The sequence below is a fragment of the Natrix helvetica genome (assembly GCF_964273705.1).
Source record: "Natrix helvetica genome assembly, chromosome: 1".
Taxonomy (NCBI): Eukaryota; Metazoa; Chordata; class Lepidosauria; order Squamata; family Natricidae; genus Natrix; species Natrix helvetica.
The window spans coordinates 246983441-246998075 of NC_138548.1; the positions used below are offsets into that span (position 1 = coordinate 246983441).

General features: G+C 43.0%; 1 protein-coding gene across 3 annotated transcripts; it reads right to left on the reverse strand.

The window, feature by feature from the left end:
• Nucleotides 1-460: 460 nt before the first annotated feature.
• On the reverse strand, nucleotides 461-12612 carry MIF4GD (MIF4G domain containing). Of its 3 annotated transcripts, none has more exons than XM_081937899.1 (6): nucleotides 12461-12612; nucleotides 6461-6597; nucleotides 5874-5983; nucleotides 4150-4305; nucleotides 3690-3782; nucleotides 461-2134 (listed from the first exon to the last, which is right to left on the reverse strand). In XM_081937899.1, exons 2-6 carry the CDS (start codon nucleotides 6540-6542, stop codon nucleotides 1907-1909), a joined length of 669 nt encoding a protein of 222 aa, XP_081794025.1. In that variant the 5' UTR covers nucleotides 6543-6597; nucleotides 12461-12612; the 3' UTR covers nucleotides 461-1906. The 3 variants fall into 3 exon arrangements, with proteins under 3 accessions (XP_081794025.1, XP_081794023.1, XP_081794024.1); XM_081937897.1 differs by having other exon boundaries at nucleotides 5874-6010; XM_081937898.1 differs by having other exon boundaries at nucleotides 5874-6010; nucleotides 12133-12612.
• Between the last annotated feature and the right edge of the window lie 2023 nt (nucleotides 12613-14635).

Sequence of the window (14635 nt, forward strand, 5' to 3'; positions counted from 1 at the left end):
ATTAATTGGATACTTTCTGATCCTTTAATTTTTCCACATATAGAACAGGGTGAGGATGAGTTGTTGTATGATGCTTTGAGAATGATAAAAGATTATAAAATTAGTGAATTGATAAATGTTGTTCTACATACTGATACCCTTATATCAAGTGCTTCCATGGCAAAACTACTGACTACTTTCCAAAGAATAGTAGGTAAGGTTGACATACCACTATATATGAGTTGTCAGTTAACCTCTTTGTAAGTATAGTCTTCTTGGAGAAACCTTCATGATCGAGTAGAAAGACAAAATGAATAAACTGAAAGGCTTAAATCTTGAATAAGCAGCACTTCAGGTGCTGATTCCATATAGGATACCATTTATGGTTTCTGTCTGATGAAAGGTCATCTCGTGCCTCTAGCTGAATGATTATTCCCTGATTTAATTTGGTCTAGAATAATAATAATAAAAAGGAGTAGAGTCAGAAGTGTAAAATATTTTATAAAAGTTCCAAACAGAACCAAGTCTCTTTAAGATAAATTTACAGTACATTGGTTTAAAGTATTGTGGGAGAGAAATGTTATAAAATGAATTGTTACCTATTCCCCAAAAGGGCTAATTCTGCTGTGGCTTTGTAAAAGTCTGTGGCTTTGCATCTTCTGGAGGCAGAAGATGCCACCTTAGCTAAAATCCGACCTAGCTTGGAAGATAGCTGAAGGCTGCAAGTGGAAAATATTTGCATAGTATTTTTCTACACTTGAAGAAAGATCAAAGTACCCAATCATACTCTTTTTTTTAAAAAAAAAAGTGCTGTTGCAGGGTCAGTTAGAAACCAGAGCTATCCTTCTAAAGCCTCAAGCATTGCTGGGCAGTAGCTTTCTAGGGTATACTATACTCTGATGGATTTCCACAATCTGGTGCTTTGGATTTGAACTTCCTTAGGGTTAAAATTCATACATGGAAGGCATTGTGTTGAAGAAACCCACGTTAATAAAAAGATTTGTCCCTTTATTCAAGGAGAGAGGTCTGTAGCCTTTAAGGAACCTAAATTACCTGTTTAATTACCACGGTTGTTTTGCTTTAAGGGGGAAAAGGAGAAAAAAGCTGTCTCTTTTCTCATCTCTCCCCCTCCCTAAAATAAGCCTTTTGTATTGTGATAGATTTTGCATTTAAGTAGGTAAGGATTAACTATCAAAGTAGCCCTTCTGGATTATGCCATTTTATATGCTGGTTGGAAGTGATAAGATTATCCATCAAAATCTCCCTTATTATGCAATATTATCCTCTCCCTGTGAGACTAGTTTCCTATAGTTGAGGAGAAAACATTTTGATTTCATACTAGTCCTGTCTAGGCACTGCTTGGTTTCCAGAGTGATTAATAGTTCCATTGGAGAAAGCTTGGTTACAAAGAAGCAAATAACGCTTGAGCTTTGATCACAGAATTTTTTTCCCTTTTTCAAAAAAGGAATAAACTGAAGCCAGTTATCAAATATTAAGCAAAACAAAAGCTTACCGATACAGGCCAGAAAGAGTTGCTATTTTTTTGACGTTTATGTGAAATGATTCCCTAGGCTGGTTTTTAAAACCTGCCATTTATGTTGCTAAATTGAAAGTAAGGGAGAGAAAACGTCCCTGCGTAAAATACCAGCCCAGCCTGCAAAAAGACATAATAAAAAGCCAGTAGTTAGTGCAATACAACAGGAGCAGCAGTGGCCAAGTATCTGCTACTTTTTTCCTTTTTTAAGTGTTCTCTCAGCTCCTCAGTTTTAGGCAGCAGCTCCCTGGCACAAAGGAGCAGGGCACATGTTCAATAACAAAAGGTTTAGGAATAGTAATAAAAAAAAAAACATTATACAAGTTGCAGCTTTGGTGTAAAGTTTGCTGGTGGAAATGGTGAGAATGCAGGCTTTGCTGGTGGTTCAAGTGTTCAGTCTGTGACCTCACTGTAATAATACGTCTGGGCTGCTTCTGTCATTTTCCAATCAGTGGCCCGGAACTCAATGATCTCCAGGAGTAGCAATTGGGACAGGGAACTGAGACCCTCCTGCAGAAGGAATCCATCACGCAGAAGGGAAAAGAGCTCATCCATCCTCTGACTGTTCATCTTTTCCAGCTGTTCACCAATGCGGTGCAGCTGCAGCACCAGGCAGTCCACCTTAAGGCAAGAAAGCAACATGTATTACCACACATGTCCTTGAGGCTCCTCTTCCAGACCATTACCCACTGACAAAAATAAATACAGTTCAAGGGCTACCTCACCTGTCCTCAAACTAGTAGTGCCATCCAGATGTGGCCATTCCGGCTAAGGATTATGGCAAATTGTTTCTTTTCCGGGTGCATATAGGAATAGTTTTATACTTAAAGTATGTACTTCTAAACATATTCTCTCTCATTAAACAATACCCATTCTCATTCCTTCTTGAGACTCTGAATGGTTCAATAACTTTTTTCAGTACCGTGTTTTCCCGAAAATACGACATGTCCTCATAATACAGCCATGCCACATTTTTCTGGTGGGCAAAAATATAAGCCCCTCCCTCCTGCGCATATAAGCTCCCTGGACAACCCTCCACCTCTGGTGAGGCAGAGCACCGCTCACCAACCTAGCAGTATCCCGAAGATGTCAAGCCGCGGGAACCTGGGAGACAAAGGTGATCGTGTTGCTTGGCGCCTTTGGGATATTGCTAGGTTGGTGAGCAGCGCTATGCCCAGCTGAAGAGGGGGGTTGCCGGGCAGCTGCTCTCTTGCGAGCGGGCTCCCCAAGAGCCTTGCACAGCCTCATGAGCGAATGGCTGTGTTGTGCTGTCGCAGCAGCGCAACACAACAGCCATGAAGCAACCACGCTCACGAGCAGCCACCCGGCAAACCCCCTTTGCAGCCGGGCACAGCGCCATTCAGACCTAGGGGTATCGCCAAGTCACATGAGCACCTGTTCGCTGGCTCCTGCGGCTTGGCACCTTCCAAATGCCAGTGAATGGCGCTCTGCACGGCTGGAGAGGGGGGGGGTTGCACGAGTGGCTGTTCCACTCTCGCTCACCCGCCTCCCAGCTTCACAATGCATGGCCCAGCTCTCATTACAAAGCCAGGACACCTCCGCTGCCGCCATCCCAGCCTGGCTTTTTCCGCAGCTTCCAACCCGAGTCTTTCGGCAGTGGCCGCTCTGTAACATGCATCTGACACTAACCAATTGATCCAGTGGTGGGATTGTGGACGTGGCTTGGTGGGCGTGGCATGGCGGCCATTGCAGGGGAAGAATACTATAAAATCTCCATTCCCATCCCACTTCAGAAGGTTATTGCAAAATCCCTATTTCTTCCTCATCAGCTGGGACTCGGGAGGCAGAGAATAGATGAGAGCGGGGCCAGTCAGAGGTGGTATTTACCGGTTCTCCGAGCTACTCAAAATTTCCGCTACCGGTTCTCCAGAACTGGTCAGAACCTGCTGAATACCACCTCTGAATTGATCCCTTCTTTCATATGCCCCCACAGCCACCTACTTGACACCAATTCATACTTTCTAACATACACTGTAACCTCTTGATTCATAACTACCTTACACCTTGACTTCCTTGCATGTAATCCCCAATTCCACTACATAAGATAAGACTTTCTTCATTTATGTTTATTCCACCTTTCTTTTTTCTTTAAATTCACCCAAGCTGTGATTTAACAGAGTCCATGTTATCCACGGTTTGTTCCAAGAAAACTCACCTCTTCCTCTTTCTGCAGACTATCAGGCTGTGCCAATCGGAAGAGGCAGTCATAAACAGGATTCACCAATGCCATCATGGGCATATTGTTGACCTGTTAACAGATTGTGGACTTGTCATATCCATAAGCATTTTGGAATGTTTAACCCTCACCCCCCCAACCTTCAACTTCTTATTACCACTTGGAGATTTAAAAAAAAACTAAGCAAGTAAATGTATTTTTAACTAAAAGCAGTGCAGAAAAAAAAGCTCATGGTATTTTTCACTGATTTAGATCACAACAAAAAGTGTAAAAAAACGGCTCTGGTCATATGATGCCTTGGCTTACGGTTGCAACGACTTATGACTGAAATTCTGAACTCAGTTGTGGTGATAGGTTGTGGACTCGGCATGAATCCATACCAGGCCAACTCTGAATGTTGCTCTGAGGCATTTGGGTATTCTCAATAGGATCCCCTTACCCTCAGGTAGTCAAAGACGTTACAGATAAAAGTGACATAGCAGATCCAGGCTTGGAGGGAATGGGCTCGCAACTCATCACGGTCCTTATACTCTTGCTGCAGTCGGTTGAGAAGGCACCGCCGGAAGATACTTTGTCCTGTTTGTTTGCTTTCCACCTGTGATAAACACCAAGCCGTTAAGCCCAAGGGAAAGCTATATAAGCTATATGCAATCAAAAGAAATTGATGTCCGTGTTCCCTTTACATTGCTCACATGGACACCATCGCAGCAGTTGTTGCGCACAACTCTGACCCAGACAGTCTGCGAACACAAACAGAGACCAAGAAAGGGATCAGTGAAGAAAGGGGTGGTGAAGGGAACTAGTGATCCCCAGCTGTCAAAAGAGAGTGACATGCACCAGATGCATCTCCATTCCTATTGGAACGGAAATGTGAAAGCACCCGACATGTACAATTGGGGCCTCTGAAGTTATTGTCCTTGATTTGCTTGGACTATCTCCCAGCTTAATAGGCCCAGGCGTAGAGGAAGAATCCAGTATTTTTCCTATGCCTGTAAGTCGTGAAATTAGGAGACTGGAAAAGAAGATTAAAGGTTAAAGTTACTCGGCAAAATTTCCTATAAACTTCCTCATAGCCAGTAGATAGCAATAGCACTTAGACTTATATACTGCTTCACAGTGCTTTTACTGCCCTCTCTAAGTGGCTTTGCAGAGTCAGCCTATTTCCCCCAACAATCTGGGTCCTTATTTTAACAACCTCGGAAGGATGGAAGGCTGAGTCAACCTTGAGCCGGTGAGATTTGAACTGCTGAACTGCAGCTAGCAGTCAGTTGAAGTAGCCTGCAGTACTGCATTCTAACCACTGAGCCACCTCGGCTCATATATTGTATAATCTTGCACATCTGCTTCCTAGTCATGGGGAACATTGGTGGTAGCACAGGATTTTTATCTTGTAGGCATTTGTATAGTGGTGAGGAAAAGGCAAGTGACAAAACACATTTGATATTATAATGCAATCCTGTCCCATGTACTGGAATACACTAGAAATCTGCTGGATTTTTGCTATTTTAGTTCTACTGGGCTTGGAAAGGAGATCTGTGCTCTACCTCCATTTCCCTCTCTCACCCACTCTGTCTAAACCCCATCCATAGGAAGACAAAATGTGCCTGAAGAAGCAGGAGCCTCTAGGGCACAAAATGTGGAGGGAGGCAAAACTTAAATGGGTTATTTAATGAGTTTTGCTCACCAAGTCAGGGGCTGTAGTTGAAGGGATAGATTCAGCATCTATCCTCTCCTCTGGGCTGGATGCCAAGCATGTTCTGCGGGTCAGGTCAAGCCAAGCTCCATCTGTGGAAAGGAAGCATGGCTGCTGAATGACAGGCATGCCCAGAACCCTGCTTTAATGCCACCTACAGGCTCCTTTATATGGAATGAATTAGTTACCCTGCGTGGGTGTTATATTATTATAGTATATATCATAATATGAGAGGAGGATAGCATTATTGTATTGTTATCTATCTCAAACTGGAAATGGGGACAACATTCCACCCATTCATAGGCATGAAATAACGCTGAGTTTCAACAAACAGAATCCAAAGTATACCGTAGTTGAATGTGGAAAATGCCATTAAGTTTAAGTTTAAGTTTTATTTGATTTATAGACCGCCCCCTCTCCCCGAAGGGACTCTTACTAAGTCTCAGAAGAGGGACTATTCGGTCTCTCACCTGAGTGATGGCATAACAGATGCGTCCTGCCTCTTTACTGAATATACAATCTTTTAAGGACTGGTCCACAATTATATTGGCCACTTTCTCCAGATCCACGCTGCTGGGATCTACAGAAGAGGAGGCAACACTCAATTCTAGATCAAAAGAAATGTAAATCCATTTGACAGAAATTACATCAGCAGTGCCACATAAAATACAATTCCGAGTGAACATTTTGGGACACATGCACCAAAATGTTCAGTGGGCAAAATAGGAACTGGGATATGGCAGTTTTTTCCTCCTTGCATGCCCTACAAGTGTGCTGAAGAACACATTGTCCAATAGTTCAATAAAATAAATGCCAAGTGTGTATTTTGGATTATATTAGTCAATAATTGGGTGCAACTGCAGAAAAAGTCTTACACATGTGTGTGCCCTCCTTAGTTCCTGAAGAAAGAGCCTCTGGGGCAGAGTTTAAGGAATCAGAAGATTTTCATGGCAGCAGACAATCTCTTCCTTTGTCTATAAGCTCTAAAGTTTGTGTGCTTGGGGGCCGTGGAAGAAATGGAAAGGCAAAGTGAGGGGAGAGAGAAAGAGCTACTCACCTTTGAGTGCTGTTTTCAGTAACTGCTGAATCTCTGAATCAAATGAATATATTTTATAGTCCTCTTTGCTTGTCTCCTCCATCCCTTTCCCTCTTTCAAGTGCTATTAGGTCAGGGAAGCTGCTGAGTTAGCAGGACCTGTGGAGAGAGGAGAGATCATATAGAGTGTTTCTTTGGACCAGGGATAGATGTGCATTGGTTCTTCCCTAGATAGGCTCTATAATCCGTGCGAAGAGAAAAAGAGTACTACTAGAGTTGATAAAAGGAAATAAAACCCTTGGATAACAAATGAAGAAAAAAAACAAACCTGTGGAAGATTCTCTTCCAACACAGGCAGCTAGTACTCCAATTGAATAATTGCTGTTCCTGTAAAGCTATCTCGCCTTCCTCATATTATTTGAAAATAAAGTGCTTTAGTGCGCAAAACAATCTAACACCATTGGCTCCCCTACTCCAGTAAGCCAAATGCAGAGTTTCTGAATCCAGGGCCAAGCAGACTGCTCAGTCATCAAAATTCCTCAGTTTTTGCTCAGTCATGCAAAAGTGAGTTGTCAAGACATGACAGGAATCCGTGGAAAACATTTTGGAGATCTGGAATCTACTCAAAGAATAGAGGTTGGAAGGTATGTTCAAAGAAGAGCAGTTGTGTTAATATTCTATTAACTTCCCAGTTAACATCTAGTACTGGGGAATCCTGAGCGTTCTACTTTTTGGTCCCTACATCTCTAAGCCCCCAGTTACAGCATCTCTGATTCACTTTCCTTGTTCAATTTCGTCTGTTCATTTGTTCACTTTTCCTCCCCAAAGGTTAACAATTCTTTGTAAAGTACCATTCTTGAAATCCATCCATCAATATGTTCCTTTGTCTTGAATTCTTCTCCTTTAACTTAAGGGAACTCTTGCTTGTATCTCTTCTGCTACCTAACCACTGCCGTTCCCATTTAACATTTTTGAGTTAGGGTAGGATATCAGGAATTCCCGATCATTCTGGTATCATGACTCCCTAAAACAATAAATGGATCTGTGTAATCTTTCAGAAGCTGCAAAACTGCAACTATCAGCAGCTCCAGCCTGTCTGGCTAAGAGGGAGGAACGCTGGGGTCAGCGCCCTCAAAAGGCTGACAGGCAATCTATATATGTACTTATTTCCACTACTATCATACTAATTGAACATATACAGCTCTTTCTACTAAATACAAATGTGGAACAACTGGAGTATTCCTTGCCCGGCCTGCTCCCTGACTTTTTCCAGTTGGGCTAAGGGAAGAGAGAAAATGAGAGAAAAAAGGTGAGTGAGTATTTCCTCTTTTTCATACCTATAACTTTGATCACTCCTTGCCCACCAAGCCCCTCTTCAAGGAAACAAAGCACTGGGGAAAAGTAAACCCCTGCCATCCATTGGAGATAGAGTGATATGTGCAAAGCTGGAAGTTTTTCCGATCACACCTGTATTCTGTCTAGAAAAGCATTTTCTTGTGCAAGCCTAAAAAAGACAAAGTATGTAATCTCCCCCAGATTTGCCCAGGAGTTCACAGCTTCATAGGATGTGATGTTCTACTTGATCCCTCTTGATTTGCAGTAATGCGATAAGAAAATCCTGCAAGAGGTTTGCTACCAGTGAATTGAGAAAAATAGGGAGATACTTTAGCACAGGAAGACACACACTACACTAAGCCACGATATGGGTGGTTTAGATCTGGTTTAGTATGTTGCATGAAACTTAGATAAAAGGAACGTATTCAAAATATGAATGAAACAAATTATGGCCTAATTCAGTGAACTCAATTCCAAAAAGGAATAGTTGGAGGCAGCATTCAAAGGCCTGCTTTTGGATAACATTATGGTATCATCAAAACACAACAATTATTTCAAAAAGCGCTGTTGTTAATATTCTCTAGTTTTTATGCTTCATAGCAGCTATTATTGATCATATATAATTATACTGAATTATGATAAACAAACCATTTTTCACATGGCTTCCCCCCCCACCCCCAAAAAAGTCCACAATTTTAAAAAGTCATCATTTGAAATAGACGAAAAGCAATTCCTTAGCAAAGATAAAACAGATACGAGTTTTAAAAATCCAAAGGTTTAAGAAATTAAAATCTTCCTTAAGAAATCATATCTTAAGATATAATCTTAAAATATCACAAGATATAATCAGAGACACCAAACCTTTCTGCCTCAGAAAGCTTTCTGTAACTGAGGCATTCTTATGGAGATCTCTATTTTTGAGAGTCCATGAAGGGACACTTGTCAATATATAAAGAAATGCATAAGGAGACAGGACCATGGAGATCTTCAAACTAGTGCCCTGAATTGAGCTGCTGAGTGGATTTGGGGCTTGCTTCATTTTTTACTTTACAGAAGGCAGTCTCTCTCTCAGGAATCTGTTGCTTTACTGTTACGGAGTTTAGGTGTGTAGAGTCTAGTGTGACACCTAGCAGTTGTTTGGTGTATTGCTTGAATAAAAAGGCAGGAAATCAATCAAACAAAAGATAAAATAAAAAAATTTACCTGTGTAAAATGAGCGAACTGGCCAGAAGTACAGAAGCCTCCATGTACAGCAGGGGTGTCAAACTCGCATCATCACGGCGGTGACGCATGACGTATCAGGACTCTCCCCCCCCTTCGCTAAACTGGGCATGGGCGTGGCCAGCACGTGACGCATCCGGCCCATGGGCCCTGAGTTTGACAGCCCTGATGTACAGTCAATCAATATGCACTGCCATGAACTTACTAAGGGTATGACAACTCCCTTTTTACGACAACTGCTGTCATTACACAGCAATGCTATTAATAGGAGAGCACAGCCAGCTTTGTTATTGCATGGAGAATTCCCAACTGATGTCAGTTTCAACACATACCAGAGCAGTCATACCAATCTTCCTCCTATTCAGAGCAAGCGACCTCTAGGTAGGTTTCAAGAGAAATTACTTCTCTGCATAGCAGTCAGTATGGCTGCTGATTGTTCTGTGATTGTTCTGACATGTATAGAAACTGTTGCCTGATGCCCGACCTCTGGAACATCCATCCCTCCAGAGATCAGGCTGGCCCCAACCCTACTAGCGTTTCACAAAGCCTTGAAGACCTCAAATTAAATCAAACCTTTATTGTCAATGCACAACGGGTGTACAATGAAATTGAATGAGCCTCTCCTTGGTGTAGTTCCCCCCACCCCTATCCCCGGAAACACAAAATGCATCTCAATAACTCAAAAAATGAAAGAAATAGAATTCCTAAACCAATGGTGAGTTCCTACTGGCCAGGTCCGGTTCGGTGAACCAGTAGTAGCTTGGTGGCCTGAGTCGCTGGAGCCAGCAGCCATGCCCTTGAACCGGTTCTCCCGGCGGTGCCTATGGCGCCACCATCTTGTTTTTTTGCTTCTGCGCATGCACAGAGAAATTTTAATTGTACTGCGCATATGCACACGTGTGTGTGGCACAGCCCTGAGCCAGGGGTAGGTTCCTGCCAGTTCTAACCTCTTCTATAGAAGAGGTTCCACAAATCTACAGTGCCGTTTAGAACCGGTTCCAGCTCCCCCCCCCCCGCCCGTCTGCACATCATCAAGATGAAGAGCGAGAGGAGGAATTCTGGGAGCTGAAGTCCACAAGTCTTAAAGGTGTCAAGTTTGAACACCCCTGGGTGTTTTCTTTCCAAAGGGTTAGGGGTGCAAGGGTCTTGTAACTTGACAGCTTTAAGACTTGCGTGCTTCAAATGCCAGAGTTTCTGAGCCAACATTTTGGTTGCTAAGCAAGAGCGTTGTTAAGCGAGTTTCATCACATTTTACAAATTGGCCATGCCCACCCAGTCACATGGCTGGCAAGCCACTCCCACCCGGTCACATGGCCAGCAAGTCACTCCCACAAAGCAGGCCACACCTACAGAAGAGGTTCTAAAAAAATTTGAAACCCATCACTGCCCTGAGCAAACCAGCAGTAGTCTCTGCCGGAGCTCACCCCTGCCCTAAACTCAAATAATAAGTAACACATTTCCATACACCATATATTTCGCCGTATAAGGCGACTGGGCGGATAAGACGACCCCCTACTTTCAGGCACCCGCAAGCCGGCTGAAGGCCTCCACGCTGCCGGGCTTTCGTAGTTTGAACTCAGCGCCTTCCTCCTCCAGACCTCCAGCCAGACCTTACTAAGCCATCCCAGCGCTCATCCATCCACATGCCCAGACGAGGAGCGCCGAGGATATCGATTGAAAGGCCAGCGTCTGCACTGGTGGCGGCGTTGCTTTTTCTTTTGTGTTGGTTTTTGGGTATACCCGCAGTATAAGACGACTCCCAATTTTTGAAATAATTTTTTGGGGTTAAAAAGTCATCTTATACGCTGGAAAATACAGTACCTATATGGATGTAACATTATATTATATTACATTTGCATGAACATGTTGCACGTTGCGCTGGCCTTGCAAGTCTATCACATTAAACCAAATCGTAGTGTTATGTTGCGTTCAGAAGTCTGACAGCTCACGGATAAAAGCTATTTTTTCAGCCTATTCATTTGGCTGGCTATGCTTCTATATCTCCTGCCTGATAGTAGGAGAGTAAAAAAGTGCTGACCAGGGTGTGAATCATCCCTGAGGATCGGACAGACCTTTCTGTGCCTGGCTCCTTCTCATGTTAATGTCTTTTTATTATTTTCCCAGCTGTGTTTATATATATATATATATATATATATATATATATATATATATATATATATATATATATATATATATATATATATATATATATATATATATATATATATATATATATATATATATATATACATACATACATACATACATACATACATACATACATACATACATACATACATACATACATATATATATATTCGTTTTAACATTTTAAGTCACTCTTAGAATTATGTATTTGAAATCCGTGCCCACACAGATTAAACATATGATAAATGTGGTTCTATGCCAACTCCTGAAAGTAATTTTTGGAGTAAAAGAAAAAGAAACCTAAAGGCAAACCACTTCAATATTGCTGCCCAGGATATGACACAGATGTTCACCAAGTCCTTGGAAAGGAGCAAAATCAGAGAAACTCTTCATTTCTTTTTCATGTCTATTTGGCTGACCCAATCCAGCAAAGCAACCACAATGACTTTGAGTGTGGGTGGATGGCTCTACAGGCCATCCTTACAACAGTGACCATTCAAAGTTATAACGGAACTGAAAAAAAGTAACTTAGGAGCATTTTCACACTTAACAAAGATTGGAGCCTTTCTACTGTCACATGATCAAAATTAAATAGTTTGGCAAGTGATTCATATTTATGAAGGTTGCTGCCGTATCCCGAAATCACATGATCACCTTTTGAGATCTTCTGACAAACAAAGTCACTGGGGAAACCAGATTCACTTAGCAACTGCGTTACTAACTTAACCGCAGGGATTCGCTTAACAAGTGTGGCAAGAAAGGTGGTGAAATGGGGCAAAAACTCACTTAACTAACCTCACTTAGCAAACATACATTTTGGGCTCCATTGTGGTGGTTAAATCAAGGATTACCTGGGCTTTTAAACCCAGTTTTTCCAACAGGGAAGCCAATGTATCAAGGGGAGGGGGTGTAAATTGGTTTCCCGCACCCCGAGTTTCTCTGGCAGGCAGACCCAAGAAAGCGAGAAGGAGAAGTCGGAAGGACACCCACCTGCTCTCGCCTTTCACGCCTCCGGTGTCAGCAGGGGCACGCCGGCATCTTGCCGCGGGAAAACGCCCTCGGGGACCCCTAAACCTTTTTGGGGTCCGGCTCGGGTCGCTGGAGGTATATCAGAAAAAAGCCCACCACCAAAAAGAGCAGCAGCAGCAGCAAGAAAGGCAGCAGCTCAAGCATGGAGTGCAAGTGCAGGATGGGCATCGTTCGGGTATTGGCACCGGCGGCCCCCACCCCCGGCACCGGCAGAAGCGCCCAGCTGACCCGACCCGAGCAGCCACCGCGCGTCCTACCGGCAGGCAGGCCGCCCTGGCTTTTCACTCACTTTGGGGTCCGACGGCAACTCCTAAAACTCAGCTGCTGAGTGGGGTGCGTTCCCCCCCACACCAAACCTTCCCCCTTGTTTGTTTGCACAGCCGGAGGCTTCCTCTTAGGTCATTTCCTCGACAGGGTGAGTGGAAGGAGGGAGGAAGACGGTGACAGTATACCGGCAAGCAGCGCCTCCTGCTGGCAAATGGAGGTACCCTCCTTTAAACCAAGGTTCTGAAGAGGCTTGCAAGAGTTAACCTGACGAATAGAGTAGATAGAATAACAGAGTTGGAAGGGACCGTGGAGGCCTTCTAGTCCAACCCCCCTGCTCAGGCAGGAAACCCTACACCACCAGACAAATGGTTGTCCAATCTCTTCTTAAAGACTGTTGAAGCGCTCACAACTTCTGGAGGCAAGTTGTTTCACTGATTAATTGTCCACTGTCAGGAAATTTCTCCTTAGTTCTAGGTTGCTTCTCTCCTTGATTAGTTTCCACCCATTGCTTCTTGTTCTGCCCTCAGATGTTTTGGAGAATAGCTTGACTCCCTCTTCTTTGTGGCAACCCCTGAGATATTGGAACACTGCTATCATGTCTCCCCTAGTCCTTCTTTCTCTTAAGCTAGACATACCCAGTTCCTGCAACTGTTCCTCATATGTTTTAGTCTCCAGTCCCCTAATCATCTTTGTTGCTCTTCTCTGCACCCTTTCTAGAGTCTCCACATCTTTTTTACATTGTGATGACCAAAACTGAATGCAGGATTCCAAGTGTGGCCTTACCACACTTGGAATGAAGGCAAAATATTATGTGTCTCGATCCAATCTGGGTCGGTCCCCAGGACCAGAGGGCTTCAGGATGAGCTCCAGCATGAGTCTGAAGGCTCAGAAGTACTAACTATCTGGTCCCAGTGACCGATCCAGATTGGATCCTGCAAGAGTTAATCTGCTTTGTTGCCTTTCTGTATTATTGCTGGTCCAACAGCCAATTACCGATGCCTTGTGAGTGATATATACTAACTGAAATAATTACAGATTGGCAATATGTAGACTTTATTTAACTTTCATAAATTCAAACCAACATAGATATAAGTTTTGAGGATTAATGGGAGTTGTAATATAACATGGAGAAATTCTGTCAGAAATTCAGGTACTAGAGACCACCATAATTAAAACTAAATATAAATGGGTAGATTACTTCTCTCTCAAAATATATAAATATTATACATATATTCATTACACGCACAATACTTTCAAAGTCCTTTTTAAAATCTTCTCCCATATCACCACATCTCCACTAATGCTACTGCTGCATATTCGCAAATGCTTTTCTTGAATCACCAGAGGCCAGGGACCGCCTCCTCTACATTACAGTACCTGAATTTAGAAGGAACACTACATTATACCTGTCATTGGACATCAGAATTCCCTTTCTATGGAGATAATATCCCAATTTAAAAAAAAAATCTGCAAAAGGATACATCGGAAATGGAACACAAGCAGGTGGAACATGCCTGCCTGCCTGCCTGCTCTGCCCAATTGTACTAGTTGAGCTGAAACTGTGGAAGAGAGATAGTCTTTTAGATAACCAGGTCATCAAAGCTTTATAAGTCATAACCAACACCTTGAATTATCTCTGGAAACCTGTCAATATTCAGTGCAGCTCATAGAGCAAAGGTGATATATGAGCAACATGTGCCACGCCCATAATTGCCTTTGTCACTGCATTCATATCCAGCTGTAGTTGAATGGCAACTCCATGCCCATCACATTGCAGTAGCCCAGGTGTTAGGTGACTAAAGCATGAGTGGCTTCTAAAAGAGAGGGGTACAACTGAGACACAGATTGGATTTGTGTGAAAAATATTCAGCCACAAACAGAAGCTGTCCGTTCATAAAGCTATGCACAAACCCGGAATAAGCAAGTGCAACCTAGTCCAGTACTGAAGATAAGATCCCTATTTCTGGAGGAGGGGCACAAAACCACGCAGCCATCCAGTCTTATCAATGTTGAACTTGGCCTCTTCCTCCCCTTCAGGTTTCCAACACCAACAGCCTCTCAAATGATATCTTTTTATTTGTAACAGACTCCCAAATACAATAACCAGACATTAAGGGCACTGTTTATAAAAAGCATTAATAGTCTTTCCTTGCCAAACCCCAGCTGCCTTCCCCAAGTCCTTCTTAGGTACTGTTTA